Below are 16,762 nucleotides of genomic sequence, written 5' to 3'. Positions count from 1 at the left end.
ACTAACATTATTATCTCTTCACATTCCGTTGTTGAAACAACTACCGGTATATATCGAGAGTTCAATTATTTAGGCAAAACTCCAATACAAAACTAGACCCAAAAATAAACATCTGAGGGCGCAACATTCCCTAAAACGAGTTTTGAGCTGTAAAACCTATAAGCAGTCCAACCAAGACCAGGTAATGTAATATATCTGTGAAGCCGGATCTGACCGGGTAGCGCCAGGATCTTACATAACCACTGTCCAGGACATTCAGTATAGTAGGCGTGTGTCAGTGTGCATCTTAGAACCTGGACTCCAGTCCCAGTAGTGACTGTACTGTGTTATTGTGCATTTATTCCTCAACTCCCCCTATGGCGGCTGCCGCAAGATGTCTACTGTCCACCGCCTCCAGGACCTTGAGCTTGGACGGGATGTTCATCCCCCTAACCACCCCCTTCTCTGTGACGTCACGGGACATTGACTACGAGAAACTCAATTTCAACCTGTACAAGTATAAGGATGTCCCTTTTGCAGGTAAGTTTGGAGACTGGTTCACATTGATAAAAAATTAATATAAAAATAGTGTAGTTTTTATTTTGTTTTATTTGTTAAAACTTTTCTCATTTATTATTTTGTCAGACATTTTATTAGCAACAGACATATTTTATTACCTTTTAGCTTACTTATTGAAAAAATATGCACATACAAAAATATTACATTATCGTTGTATATAACTTGAATAGTTTTTGGTACTTAAATTAATATTTTTATTTGACAAATGAATAATTTGTTATAGTAGTTATAACTATAACCGATGAAATTTTAAAGAAAACTAAAGAAAGTGTTATTTAATATGTAGGGTCCTCGAAAAATAACTCAATTAATAAAACTGACATTGTCTAAGCAAGGTTTTTTTGTTATGCAACCCAGCATCATCTATGCAGCCACTAGAATACACAATGAAGGCGGCTGTCTGTGTGTGTGTGTTCACTTTACATGCTTTTCAGTTTAAAACGTTTATAGTGTGTTACTGTTGTCGGTCTGTTTACATTTTCATTTTATCAATTGACTTGCAAAGCTTTCTTATTGTTGTCTATCTATACTATTGACAGGTGGTATCTGTCTGTCTGTCTGGGCAGCTTTAACGACTAAAATACTAAACCAATACAGCCAAAATTAAGCACAAAGATGGTCCACATATCTAGGAATGTCATAGACCAATTCACTTCCCTGAGTTCCCCTCGGGCTACGCCCCTTGGATGTCAAAAGTTTTGATGTCAGGTTTACAAAAGTAAATAATTGGTATCCATGGAAGCATGAGAAAATTTACAATGTTTAAATTTTTATTGACATTAAAATGTAAACAACCAGAACTGCCATATGCCCATATTTCACAATAATTTCAAACAGCTGATCGAAAGAAATCCTTATATATAAAATATGTGAAGGTGATTTCTATGAAACACTACTCCTCTTAATAATGGACAAATTTTTACAGACCAAAATAAAGTATTTTATTGTGAAGACGCCCCCTTTCACCAATTGCTGTAATAAAAGTCCTAGGACTTTGCCCCACAGGCCATCGATATCCCAATGTATTTCTTATGAAGAAAAGATTTTGTTTACTTAAACAGAGAATAATTTGTATTAATTGCAGCTGTTTATAGTAAACAAATTATATACACAAGAGCGCTCGTTTTCAGTTTCAATAACTGGAGTAGAGCGATTGATTACATTATCTTGAAGTTAACTCTTTTAAGTCATCGGAAATTATGACTGTAATTCGTTTTGAAATAACGACTGTAATACTTTGCAACTGCTCGAATTCGAGCAACAGGTGCACTAGCTAAAATATATTTTACATAACTATGTGGTATGATTATTTTGCTCTTAAACTTTATCATAGGTTATTTATTCTCAATCTATTTCAATTATTATGTAACTGATTTTTCTTCCCGTTGCGAAGCACGGGTACAGCAGCTAGTAGCTGGTATATTATCAGAAAATGTGTTTGTCAATAAAGATTGATCTAATGACTTAAAGTATTAAACAATTTAAATCCTTATTTTTTGCTATCTACCACATATTGCCATCCACGCTATAATACAAGAAACAGAAACTGCAATATACAAAAATCTGAATATTTCACTATCATCGACACAGCATTTCCAAACTAAATAGGTTTGAACATTGACTATAGTCAAAAATTTGAGTTGGAAGGACTAATAGTGATGTCTTCAGATCCAATGGTTGAAAATGCTAACATTGAAAGTAAAATATTTAATGTTTTTTTTTTATTGATTTCTTTTAGCCACTGGACTCTTTTCTGTTTAGATAAGCCAGTGTCCTAACAAAGGCTCTTGCTCTATATCACATCCTAAAATAATCCCTGTGCCTATTAATAGAACCGAATTGTTGAAGTTGTGGCCTTTTAGAGTAAAATGAACGTTGTTGAATTCAGCCTCTGAGTGTGCTGATGAGAATAATTTTCGGTGAACACAGAATTGACTTCTTAAACAAGAAAAACTTAAAGTTCAATATCTACAAAAACTAAAACATCTTTTAAGTCACACATTACAATTAATTCAACTCTGTGGTTATAATATATTCAACCAACTATGATCTATTTAAAAATAAGAAATCGGCTACAGCTAGTCCATTTTGGGACATGTCTACTTCAGCTTCCAAAGACAACAATATAAAGAAATTCAACTGAAACATATTCCTACAATAGTTGTATAATTTTAACAAAATCAAACAGCTGATTGACAATCTCCGACATGTCTGTGCAGGTTACGTGGTGGCAGGCTCAAATGGAGAGGCTCCTTACCTCCGGCCTGAAGAGAGAGTTGAGATTGTGAAGCGAGTGAGACAAACTGTGGACCGGACAAAATCTGTCATCGGAGGAGCTACTCATGAATGTAAGGGAGAAACAACCACAAGTAGCCAAGGGTGGTTGTCTTACAAGACTAGTTGCACAAGTCTTGTTTTTTTGTTGTCACAAATTATATAGGCCTAACTGAAAAACTATTGCAGGGTCTTTCTAGCATATTTAGTACCAAACGATATACCAGCACTTCACAAAGGGAAGCGATGCAAAAAAGAATAATGTGTTTCTTTAGATCTGCTGGATGATAAAGTTACACACCTACCATGGATTTCAGCAACAAACCCCAATTTTACCCCATTGTGATTATAATTGTCACTTAGCACTGAACTACGATTAGAAATTACTAATGTAACTATTTATTTTAATTAGGGTGACAGTAACCATTTTACTATGAGCTGTAACATTAATGGATCATATTACGCTCAAAGGGCGGGTAGTAGGTGTTTTTGATGGGAGTTGATAGCTCCTGCGTGAAACTTGCCAATCAAGGGATTTCGGTTGAGGACCATTAAAACCTTCTCTTGCCCAATATGTTTTGTCACACTACCACCAACAAATATAGAGGTTATAAAAGACAACCCATACATACAATGACAGCACTGATTTTTTGAACTACTTATATTATGCTTTTATTGCTTATTGCTTGCTTATGCTCTATTGGTTGCTTATGCTCTATTGTTTACTGTGTAGTGGGATAAAAATATATTACAAGACAGATACATCCATCTTATATTGTAGCTTTAAAGTAAAACTTTTAACCCTTAAGTTCAAACAATATGACAACATAGTGAAGAGTGAAGGCAAAAACTGATTTTCAGCCACAAAAGGAGCTTGCGAACTGAGCAGAGCAATGGCCAATGTAGGAGCTGATGGGGTCCTTGTAATGCCTCCCTTTTACTTTAAGAAGAGAATGACTGTGAGTAATAACTTAAATATAGTTTCTATAGAATTCTATGGAAAAAATAAGCTAGTGTTAAATATTAACTACAGTGGTGGTACTCAATCACAACTACCTTAAATTATAGACAGTTTTTACATCTCTTTGAGGTGATAAAAATGTACAAATTCAATATGAAATTTTTGGATTCAATTAACATGATTTATAAAACTAATATCATGAGAAAGAAATATATATATTTTTTACTTTCAATGTTTGTAGTTGGGATTTTGGTAAGTTTGAAAACACATCATACCAGAAGGGCCGAGGGTTTAAATTTATGGAAATTAGTATAACCATCAGTGTGCAGAAGGTATGGATCATTGTGTGTTACTTTTAGAACGAGGCCATCTTGAACCACTACATGAAATTGGCCGATGAGTCACCCATCCCAATAGTGATCTACAACATGCCGTTTGTTACTGGGATAGACATTCCAATCAGTGTGTTGGCAAAACTGGCGCATCATCCTAACATCCGAGGCGTGAAGGATGGAGACGTAAGTCGATGTTAAAAATAGTCAACACCAACTATATGCTTACGAAAGAGTTAATTACATGTTTGAATCGTGTAACTGTTTAAAATACAAAGTATGGTAGTCTCTATTTCATTCAGATCTGTTTGGTTTTCATCCTTGCTTATAACGCATACATTTGCAAACAAGTGCCACTATTTAAAGACAATCACCTGTTGTCCAGTGATGTTCTCTTATGCTTGTTTGAATCATTAATACACCACAGACATGTTTCAGGATTGAACCGGTGACCTTTTGATAATAAGGTGAGCACTAATCACGCAACTATCCCTCTGTGGTTTAGCTCTAACAACTGTAAAAATATTACTGCAAAACATAAGCCGTAACAGTGACTTAGACAGCGTATTTGTAATTCTAAAGAACATTATGCACCTTATGTCTAAAGCACACATTATGTAGGCATGATTATAAGTATCCTGCATAATAAAGAACTTTAGTAGACAAAACATCTGTTCAGATGTATTAAATGCACAACTAAAAGACCGTTTTTTAGATAAAATATGTCTATTTGTAATGAATTTAAACAAAAGAAAACAATTGATTACGTGTCATAGGTACGTAAACTGGCTGGTATCGTCATGGCAACTAAAGGCATCGGTTTAGAGTTTGATGTTCTAGCAGGATCTGTTGGCTACCTACTTCCCGCTATCCAAGTTGGTAAGTTATTTCGTAGGTTAATGAAAACACTACACCTTATGGTTTTTTTTATATTTATGGATCAGCTGAAAAAAAATTGACGCTGAGGAACATGTCATTACATTTTGTACTGCTAACCCACTGGCACTAAGTAGTTCCTTAAATCTAAAATTTAACCAACGAGCGCTAGTAAGGACATGCGCTTATATAGTGGTGCTCTTCCCGGTCAGGCGACAGTGGCGTGTTAGTTAAGTTGGCTAAGGAGTTGCTCCAACCAGTGTAGCATTGAGGTCTTTCTACACGTGCGGGCTTTAAAGTCAAGCAACCCGTACGTGCAATCTTTTTTTCTCAAAGTCTCAAATTTTAACAACATAAAATGACTCGTTTGTAAACTATTGCTTCGTCGTTATGCAATCAAAGAGTTTTTTTAAAGTCAAATTTCCTATCAAATAAGCAACATTTAATCCACCAACACCAGGCTTACATGTTTCAATTACATTATTCTTAATCTTAAGCTAACTCTGTATGGTTACACATTTAATGATGTTAATATGCTTTTAGCTGACGTTCTTAACGGATTATTTTTTTAAATTATTTTTTAATTATTACTTAATTATTTTTAACTCCAAGGATAGAATAAACCACGAATACTAGAAAAATACCGGAATGGATCATAAACATAAACAAATGACGTTTTTGGCCCGAAAATAAACATGATTTAGCATTGCTTAAATGGAACTGCCAAATCATATGTTAATGCTATTAGTATAGGATTCGGGCCAACAACGTTATTTGTTTATGTTTATGATCCATACCAGGTCTTTTCTAGTACTCGTGGAATAAACAATTTGAGAACATATGTTGTTAAATTTTCGTTATTGGAAACGAAAAATTCTTCCAGCTTTATGACAAACAATTTGATTTAGTTTTACTAGTTATTTTAGATATAATTTTTTATTTTTGAAACAGGTTGTTCCGGTGGAATCAACGGCCTCGCCGGAGCGCTTGGTAAACAATGCTGCGACCTTTACACCCTCAGCAGAGAACGCAAATGGGAGGAAGCTCTCAAACTACACCTTCAACTAACAAGGATTGACACATTGGTAAATTTATAGCTAAATCTAAGTCCAAACAATTTATTGATGAAAGTACATTTACCTTAAAAACAGTCCGAGCTATGAGAACAGGACGGTAGAATAATTTCGGTAAAAAAGGCACCCTTTTATTCGGTCTGTGGTTTAAATTGTCATCCCGAAATGCTCTTGACCAGTTTCATTGCAGATTGTAGGGCAACATTTTCAAAATTTGAGACACATAAAAAAAGACTACTTACAACAGGACACAAAACACGAACAATTTTTAACACAAAATAAAGAAAAATAATCATCATAACAAATGTCCCCAACAGCAGTGGTATAGGTGGGGAGCGAGCTGGTCTAGTAGTAGTGTGCAGGGCTTCGGATCACAATGTCCCTGGGTCAAATTCCGCCAATCACCAATGGATTTTATCCCAGAGATAATGCCTCAACCCACTAGGTCTAGCCTGAAGTTATGTGTAAAACAGTTCCGGACTAGAACCTAGTGTTCTAGGATGTGAAAGTGGGACAAAAAAACCAAATAAAAACAGCAGCGGTAGATTAGCTTGCCAATCATGTGCTTGCAACAAAAATTTTGACTAAAAAAGCCAAAATTTCTTTTAAGGTTATTTTTCTGATCACAATTAATTTACCTTAGCTTGGTTACACAAAAGACCTGTATGAGGCAGAGGTGACATTCTAAGGCTAGGGACACAGTTTACTCCTGCCCAATAAACCCATCTTAGTTTACCTGTTTGTTTACTTAGCTCGATTAATATTTAATTACTGACAGGAATGTGTTTGCTTATGTTCCAGCTCATGTCAGATCTAGGAGTCCCGGGACTGAAGGCAGCCATGGACATAATGGGACTGTACGGAGGACCTTGCAGGGAACCTATGCTGCCTTCCTCAGTGGAGGATATTGAACGGATCAAGTCTACACTTAAACAGGACAATCTTATATAGGCATCAGGCATGAACTGCTGCTCAAAAGGATTAATATCACTCAGTGTGTTCAATCAAATTGTTAATTTCAAAACGTTATCATTATATTTATTATTTTAAATCAATGTTTGCCTATATCATACAAAATGTATGAGTTAAAAATAACTAGGCCTAAGCCCTGTTGCTTAGTGGGATGATACAGATTGTATCATAAATTTTTTAAAGACTGACTATAAGTGTTTAAATTTCATACATTTATCCAAAGAAATAAATTTTATATTTATTTGGACTGTTAATTTATTTTCTACCAGAAAAATATTGAGATTTACTTCATTACTTATATTGTGTTAACTGTCATGATAGGTGAAATTCCTAATATTTTAATTCTGCATCATAGCCAAAACAAAACCTTATAGTTTATGGGATTAGTTTGGTAAATGTTTAGTGTCTCACTTTCCAGTGTAAAAAAACAGGTTTATATGATGTATACAGTTTACAACACAGAAATGTAATTTCAGCTCCAAAGCCCTAGGTTCAAGTCCCTGATCACCAATGGCCTTTGCTATATTTCTGTGTCCATCTACACCATTGACATTTTAAACCTCCAAACTCTGGTCTTGTTACTATCTAATGGTACCCTATTGTTAGATAGCATCATTCACTTATGATATCCCAAAAGTAATCACATATGGGTCCAATAATGATCTTGCTTGGAATCAAATCAGTGACCTTCAGATTTGAAGGCGAGGACTACAAAACAGTTACCCATACAATCATATCCATTGTAGCTAAGTAATAATCTCTTTCTACGTCTAGCTTAAGCAGCGTGTGAAACGGTTCCTAAAAAATAAAAATACTCTGACACTTTGAACTAATCAAAAATAGCTGGGAAGAACACACATATACATATTGAACTTCAACACAATAATTTATTGGGTAACGTACGAAAATTTACTTACTAACACAACACAAATAAATAGCCTATGCTCTGTGGCAGTTCAGTTGTCCAGCTGTTGCTTGCTCTGGTGATACAGAGAGTCTGGGGTGGGTGTAGCCCCTGTCAGCTCCTGCTCTACGCCAGACAAGGCCCACTGATGGTCCAGGATCTCCAACGCCTCCCACTCTGCCTTGAATGCTGCCTTGGGATCCAGCGGCATAGCCATGGCCGCCCCTGACATCTGCTCTTGTATGTGACGAGACTGGTCTGCAGCTAAAAAGACAAATGTGTTTCAGTATTAACTAGTAGAGATGGGGACACAAGGCATATTTTAATCTGACTATTAATCGGAGCTATTTTATTTAGCCAGCATTTATCAAAAGCCCAACTATTAAAAACAGCTAAAGGCGGCTCCAGACATGCGCCATTCGCCAAGCACCGAGCAGCGACTCGCCAAACACGAGTAGTGTGTATAAGTGTTAGTCTAGCATAAACTTGTGCTACTTGGTTCTCGTTCATTGTCGGTATCTTTGCACACATCAAAGTGAACGAATAGTTGCTATTCCAGAAACAAACTACAGTTGCTCAATAACCAACGCATGTTTGTAGACTTATTTAGTAAATTGGCGAACAGCAAGACAATTAGATCGACTGAACATCAAATATTTGGTGCTTGGCGATAGGCGCATGTCTCGAGCCGCCTCAAGTCTAGTCCCAAACTATTTAAAAAATTATTATGACATTTCTCAGGATCAAACCGGCAACCTTTTGATTGCCATGCGAGCACTATAACCACTCAGTTATCCAGCTATAATACTATTCAGTATTTATGTGTAAATACAAAGAGTGTTTGTTGTCAAATAGTAAAATGTTTAGTTTACCCACATTTTGAAAATATATCTATACCTGTGTACAAATGGTAATCAAGGTTAAAAATTCAATTGTACATTCAAATCATGGTGGAAGGAAAATGCATAGGTGTGCTATTCCCGTCATATGCTGACGTCACCCAGATTGCAAATAAAAAATCTGCTGATTGTATTGCCATATAAGTATTTGTTTTGATTTGACTGTTATTGTTTTTATAACTTTTCTAAATGGTAAAATGGTGTTTACAATCTGAGTAATGTCAGCATATGACGGTAATAGAACACCTATGTATTTTCCTTCCACCATGCATTCAAATCATATAAATGTAGTGTTTAATTAATTTGGGCAATAATCGATGACAATTTGTCATTGCATCAAATGCTATGTCATTTAAGGGATTATGCTGTCATTTTCCACCCTGATTAGTAATAAAAGTGTCCACGACGTTTCAAGACCTGGAATCTGATCCAAGTCAGGTGAGGAGATACCTAATATACTTCGTAGCTTTGGTTGGGTATTGTGTAGGCCTACTAATTTTGCTGTTGTGTTTGGTACTTTCCCATTTCAGGATGATAACAGATTCTAGATACCAAAACATCGCAAAAACTTTTTATTTTACTAATCATGATGGAATGAAAAAAAACCACTTTTGCTCTCTTGACCAAAGTATTACAAACTTGTAGTACTATGAATGGATAAAGTTGTATTTTGTGCATTTATCTTGTGCATAAATATGTACACATAGTATTTACACATGATTTTATGGTTTGGTAAAATTAGGTGTTTTTAACTTACCATTGTTCTCGCCAAGTACTAAAGTGTAGATACTGCGTAATCCGAACACATTGAGGAAGTACCATGAAGCAGACGACACCCAGGCTGCGTCAAGAGACTGCAGTTCCACCCCTCTCTGCAGCATGGGCTTGAACCGTAGAGTCAAAGGGAACGGAACTTTGGCTGCAGACAAACAGGAATTTTATTAGGACAAAGTTTCACTGCAGGGTAGAGTTTACCACATTATATTTTTAAGTTGCAGCAGTAGTGTTGTATCGGTAGGCCTAGACTATATTTTAAATGTATTGGGGATCACGGCTTCAAAATAGAAATAGCAAGTGGTTTCAATAGAAAAAACTTTAGATATGAATTGGTTTAATAACAAAGAAGGGACCTTTATTTTATATTTTAAAGTTAAGCTACAGTACGTGGAGTTGTGTAATTGGTAATGATGGTTTAAAGATCTTCAAAATCTAAATCTTTAAAACATGAATAGTTGGAGGTTTCAATAGAAAACAAACTTCACTCCTTAAATTGGTTTGATAACCCAGAAACAAAAAATGGGAATGAATACCATAAATAATTTGAATAGGCTTGCCATGCAAATTAATACTTGTTACAGCTAATTTAGGTTAGATAATCAAAACTCTACCGTAATAAGTTCTTTGGGTTTGTCACAAAGAACCATTGAAATAATAAACTAGGTATTGTATTATTGTAATTATTAATTATAAAAAAAAACCAAATTCAAAACTAATTGTTGAGGGTGTAGGCCTACTTACTGGTGACGAACCCCGAGAACATCCAGTTAATCCAACCACCAATGAGGATCATAGGTAACACGTTGGTAACATTGCCCTTTAACATGTCTGTCATCATGCTGGGGTCAGTCATCGGATTCTGGGTTACAGCAGCTCGCTTCTGTGTCTTGAAATAACCTAATAGTTTATGAAAATTAGCAGTTTCTTGTTGATCAAAGTGGTCAGTCGCTTACATATCACATAAGTTCCCCTACCCTATATGTTATTATAGGTACATTTTTCTTTTGTCAGTATTATAAGAGATTGTAGGCCTAACGATTAGTTTTAATATTTATTTGTATTCAGTCATAATGATTGCTATTTATAACTGTTAATTATGTTAAAGTACCTTGATACTCTTGTTAGATCATTTTACTTTTAATACTTTTTCAATGAAATAGCATAGACAAATAGAATAAATATAGACTGTCAAAGGAAGATTTCACGATGTGCCGCTAGAGCGTGCTCAGGGTTCGATTCAGTGCAGTCGTCGGCTCCTACCCATATACTACCAGAGATATATTGCAGATATTCCATTAGATATTTGAATATCAATGCCATATATATGTATTAAATTGTAAAATGGTATAATGATTGAGATAAATAACAGTACGGTTAGCCACTGCTCAATGACCATAATTTTTTCCGATTTCCTCTTAAATAATCTTGCGATCTTCGTATTAAAATGTTAGTGTAAGTATTCTGCTACTTAGCTCCTATTAGGCTAACATAATAATTATGTCAATTTCAATTACCTATATCTGATAGATTTAGTTATCATAGTCTCGTTTGTGGGCCTTAACAAATGTATTTTTTTTTTATATTCAGGCTAACTTACATGAAAAGATAAGTAATTCCTGCCTTAAAATGGATTAGGATAAGTAAACAATAGACCGGTAGATGAACATTAGAGTATTTAAATACAGCGGACTTAAAAAAAAAAATGTGATTATTTTACCTGTTTCCTCATTATTAAAGTAGTGACGCCTCATTTGGAATGACTGTCTTGTTAGATATTTCCCATTCTCTCGTAGTAGACGAGCTCTGATCATTACTTGGCTGCAAATCAGTGACAATCATGTAATTTAAGGTCAGATGTGCTATTTAGAAGTAGGCTATACTAGATTGCTACTGAGCTCTTAAGCACCTAGACTATAGAGAGTTTAAGTTTAGGCCTATAGTAAAGGTTTACTCAATAGTCTGTGTCTTAAGTGTCACATTATGAAAGTAGGCTACTTGGAATTTAGATGTAATTTGTCTAACGCGATGTGCAGTTTCCAAATTCTGAGAATTTAGCTGTTGTATCATTGAAAGTGTGAAGTCATTTGTAAACCAGGCTTATACAGTAAAACCTCACTAACTCGACAGTTTGTGGACCCAGAGGTTGTCGAGTTATCCACAGCATTAACATTTTTAATGGGTTTTATTTATAAATGAATACATAACAGACTAATTATGATATGAAAATGTATTTATCACCAACTCTACTAACAAAACCGAATACCCGAAAACGCCAAATAAAAAAGATCAATAAAAAGTCCTGCTTCTCCTGTATAGATTGCGAAAGGTTCCGTGCGACAGGTTAGCTAGTTACAAATTATTATACAAAACAGTTCACTTTTTAGTTATTCAATAAAAATAGTTTACAACTTATCCAGTGTGTGAATTTAACAGTACAATTAATACCAGGCTACCAGTTCGGGTCACAACAAAAATGTATAACTTAGACTACATGAGTACCGGTATTTTTACATATTTAGTAGGCTAAACAGTCTTCAAAGAAATGTTGAATATACAACAACTAAAACTAAATGTTCTGAAAAAATTACTTTGAAAGTCTTTGAACAAAATAGAAAGACAAAGCTAGACGTGCGCCCTGTCAGCCGTTGACTGTCGAGTTAGAGAGGTTTTACTAGGCCTATACAGTATACCCATATCTATCCCATGCTATTCCAGTCTGGAATAAGTTAAGAATGAAGCGTGTTCATGCAGCGTGTCCCCAAAGATGTATTCCGTATAAGACGTGGCAATCAAAAATAGCATGGTAGGTACAGTACACCAGAACAAGGTAGGAACCTGTAACGCACTTCTTAAATCTCCTAAGTAGAAAAATGACACGAGCCTGCTTAGTGCAGACATGTTCAACATGATTGCTCCAGTCCAGTGTTGGGTTAAGGTAGGACTCTGTTCTGCTCTCTTGTTCGCCAGCTGCTCGAATATGCCTGCCCAGTTTGGTCTCCTCATTTAATCGGCCAGATAAACCAGCTTGAGAGCATCCAGAGGAAATTTTTGAGACTGGTTGGAGTTCGCCAGGGTCTACAGTATCGGGATGTGCCTGTGGCTCAAATGCAGGAAAACCTAAATCTCCATGATCTTCGGGCGAGGCGCTGTGCATCTGATATGGTCTTCCTCTCCAAGCTCGTAACCGGGTTGATTGATTGTCCTGCCTTGCTGTCTGAAGTAGACATTCGTGTTCCATCTGGTACAAGATCCCAGGATCTATTCGGAAGGAGGCACTATGCACGTGGATACCAGTACCATGGACCCCTTGCAAGGATGCTTCGAAATGGGAATGTCTTCTGTGCCACTTTCGACATCTTCACAGACAGCCAAAAGACAATCCGGAAGAGGGTACTGGCTGACTTCCACCGCTCATCATAGTGCCACCCAAAATCACTGTTATTATATTTGTTTCAAACCAATGAATGTTTTCTCTCTTTTTACAAATCTTGTTTTCTTTGTTATTGTTGAAATTATATTTACTGTTATTGTTGAAATTCATATATTTATTGTTATTGTTAAAACTCATATATTTACTGTTATTGTTTAAACTCATATATTTATTGTTTGTTGTTCATTTATATTTTACAACATATTACAACATATTGTAAATTGGTTCTTGACCGTTGGAAGGTAAAAAAAAAAAAACCTAGGGTCAACCGGGGCTAATATGAACAAAAAAAGTAAACTTTTGACATTAACTCAAAAATGGTAAATGACAGAAGAAAAGAAAAAATAGTAGTGTATACAGCTCTTTTAGCTGAATCTATTTATTTACTAACAAAAACCATAAATGTAACCATTATTTAAAAAAAAATTAAAAACCACTGTTCACATTAGCCCCGCTAAAAGGGGCTAATGTGAACAGCCCATGGGGCTAATGTGAACACTCTTAATAACTCAGTTATTTACAACACTAGGCATAGGTGGGGGCTGTTGTGAACAAGCCTAGGGTCTAGTCTACCAGTTGCAATAAGTCTCAATATTTTATCTTAAATAGTTTTTGAGATATGAAGGTATCTTTGGAGAGCCGCGGGTCGCCCTACGGTAACCCTTTTTTTTTAAACCATTTATAAATATTATACAGGGCTAATAATAAGATATAAACAAGAAAAAAATTATCTGTCAACATACCTGAGTATTTATTAAAAATTTCTTCCACATACAAATTGTTTAAAGCACTTAAAAAAACAATAGCCTAATTTAAGACAATGCAAATTGTTCGTTTAGGCAAATGGCACTTTTAGACCTATTAGGTAAATATAAAAATGTGGGCTAGGCCTATTCAACACCTTAACTGTTGTCTTTGTAAAATTAAAACTGTTTTATCACTGTAAGGCCTTCAAAGAAGTTTATTGAGGAACTTACGCCTCAAAAACTTCGACAATTTTGTCGAAGACATACTTAAATGTCTATCACTGGTTCCACATACATTAGGGGCTGGAAGTTTCCCCAAAATGTCAGTGGTAGAAACAATAAATATATCATCTTCTTTTTTCAGGAATGATTTTTTTTCCTCATCAGAGGATTTAAATCCCATCACTTCGATCTCCCCGTCAGCCAGTGTTTTTAACACTGTAGCGACATAGCGGAAGGTGGTACTGTTCACAATAGCCCCCATTCACTGTTCACATTAGCCCCCCAACTTTGAAAGCTTATAACTTTGGCTGTTATTAATATATTTTAACTTTGGGAAAAGAAAAATAATCCCCAATTCTTATTTAACAAAATTCAGGCTTAAGATTATTCCTACAGCCAATGTAAAAATTGTTATAACAAAAGTTTTCACTTTGCGCGGAAAAGTTTTTTGGGCGGAAAAAAAGTGTTTTAAAAAAGTATTTTTTTAAAGTACCTAAAAGTCAAATTTGAAGTTTTCTCATTATGGACACAAAAAATACAATAAAGTTCCTTTCTAATTATATTTTTTTCATGATTAAAAATCCCAGATAAATGACTTTTTAAGTCATTGTTCATATTAGCCCCAATATTTTGGTGTGTTCATATTAGCCCCGGTTGACCCTAATAAGTTAGTCTAACACTCACACCGATATTGTTTGGGGTGCGTGACAGAGTGCATATCATCCAGTTTGTCTTGGCCTCATTTAGCTGTGCGCAGTTTGCTTGCCCGGAACCAATGCTCCACATCTTTCAGATTATTTTTCGTTTGCTTTGCAGCAAGGATCGGTGTTTTTCCTCTGATATACAAGGTAGTATCGTGTAGGCCTAGATATCTTTTAGTCAACGTAAATATTTCATTATAACAGTTTTTGACGTAGCTAATGCATTTTTTGTTGATTAGGGCTTATGACTTAGGCTGATAAAGACTTTGTAGCCTAACGTTAAAAAATGCTCGTCAAGACTTAACTTTGATTACTGTGATGAACCTGGGTAATTGTACTAGCCTGAGCCTACCCTAATAGGTCTAGATTATTCGGACTAAAATACACACCTAGGTGGTGTCCCCATCTCATTTGTAATTGGACATTTTCCCTCTTAAGTTACTGGCTTGTAAGACGTTTAATAGACTGCCAGAGAACATTAAGAACCTGGAGCCGAAACTGTTCAAAAAGAAGTTAAAGCTGTGGGGTTGCCAACAGAGCTTCTATTTCTTGGAGGATTATATGGATGTCAAGTTGATTTTTAAATTACTTTATGACGCCTGACGCTCAAGTTATAATACTAGGCTAGGCTACATTGCAAATTTGAGGTTAGGAAAATCATGTTATAAATTCTTACCTGTCTTGTAGTTGTTGAAGCTCTACTTTCTTTTGAGACGCAAGTAGTAGAGAAATATAATGTCGCACTATTCCTACGAGAAAAGTGATAACAACAATTGGCCAAAATACCCATAATCTAATGGCAGGATCTAGAAGTAATTCAGCCATTTTCTGTCTGTCTGTTTACTTACACACACAGCGACAGCGACAGCACGCACGCACACAGCCGAGCAGTGTTGCCACCGCGTTGTTGCGATTTTACCCTAAAGGCGGGCTAAAATTACCCTAAATTACCCTAAATCTACTTTGAGTTACCCTAAAAATTACCCTAAATGTTAATATTTGTGTTTAATGCTATAAAACATTGTTAAAATCATATAAATCTTACATAAGGTGGTTAATTATACTAAATGAAGTTCCAATATCAATCAATTTACGTAAAATTATACTCGATTCTAAAAACCCACCCGAATGAAGAACAAAATGTTGATTTTGACAGCCTATCGACTATCGTATAGCGAAAAAATCGAATCAAGAACTGTCGTATTTTTTTACTGTATCGACCCATTACTACTGTTTTTGAACAATCATATCTTTAAAATACAGTACGGTACCACCAAAGCTTTAATCTAAGTAGTAATTTCTTGACACAATTTGTAAAATAATCCAGCAATTCAATCACATAATTAAATATCAAACCCAGTAATGAATAATATTTCATATTTTATTAGGCCTATAATGTGTTATAGAATCGAATACATTCTAAAACAGATAATTCCCAACTATTGATAAGATCGATTAGGATAACTTTTTATTATGAAAAATTCATCATAGCAATCGATTTAAACCGGTTGAATCGAATATGATGGTTTGGCCATAGTATGTAATGAACGTTTTTTTGCCAAATTTTGAAGTTTTTTTCATTTTTTTAGCAAAGTTTCCATTGTTATGCTAACTTATAGTTTTACCCTAAAATTACCCTAAATCTACTATTACCCTAAACTTTACCCTAAGACCAGTAAATTACCCTAAAAAAGGGTAATTACCCTAAAAGTGGCAACACTGCAGCCGAGCCAAAGCCACAGCCATTTTGAGTGTGGACTTGTTGGTCTTCCCTTCACCTTTGCGTTCAGTCACGAATACTATAACAGAAACGGCATGGATGGTATCTATCTATCTATCTATATATTAATAGGCAAGCATGTTTCTTTAAAACCTTTTTTCTCACCTCGTGTGTATCGTAGGGTAAATCTACGCATACCGTTAGAAAGCTATTTTCCTGTAGGTGGGCAGAATCCATTTATAAATTAAAATAGGCTCACAAATAAGCACAAAAAATGAATTTGAAATTTTTAAAAATTAACATGGGTCTTATGGGTT

The 16,762-nt window shown here is 35.2% G+C and overlaps 2 protein-coding genes across 2 annotated transcripts; one reads left to right on the top strand and one right to left on the bottom strand.

Annotated features, from left to right (window-relative positions):
- The first annotated feature begins 274 nt into the window (after positions 1-274).
- On the top strand, positions 275-7,214 carry LOC129004190 (4-hydroxy-2-oxoglutarate aldolase, mitochondrial-like). Its single transcript, XM_054432662.1, has 7 exons — positions 275-519; positions 2,778-2,906; positions 3,694-3,791; positions 4,153-4,311; positions 4,902-5,004; positions 5,953-6,086; positions 6,876-7,214. Exons 1-7 carry the CDS (start codon positions 357-359, stop codon positions 7,023-7,025), a joined length of 936 nt encoding a protein of 311 aa, XP_054288637.1. The 5' UTR covers positions 275-356; the 3' UTR covers positions 7,026-7,214.
- A 699-nt stretch (positions 7,215-7,913) lies between these two features.
- LOC129002897 (ER membrane protein complex subunit 3-like) lies at positions 7,914-15,580 on the bottom strand. The gene is made up of 5 exons (XM_054431011.1): positions 15,402-15,580; positions 11,344-11,444; positions 10,368-10,523; positions 9,607-9,768; positions 7,914-8,214 (listed from the first exon to the last, which is right to left on the bottom strand). The coding sequence occupies exons 1-5, from the start codon at positions 15,548-15,550 to the stop codon at positions 8,003-8,005; spliced, it is 780 nt and encodes a 259-aa protein (XP_054286986.1). The 5' UTR covers positions 15,551-15,580; the 3' UTR covers positions 7,914-8,002.
- Between the last annotated feature and the right edge of the window lie 1,182 nt (positions 15,581-16,762).

The sequence above is a fragment of the Macrosteles quadrilineatus genome, unplaced genomic scaffold (genome assembly GCF_028750875.1).
Source record: "Macrosteles quadrilineatus isolate MER2022 unplaced genomic scaffold, UCM_ALF_1.0 Scaffold_9__3_contigs__length_116548681, whole genome shotgun sequence".
NCBI lineage: Eukaryota > Metazoa > Arthropoda > Insecta > Hemiptera > Cicadellidae > Macrosteles > Macrosteles quadrilineatus.
This window is presented reverse-complemented; position numbering and strand designations above follow the sequence as displayed.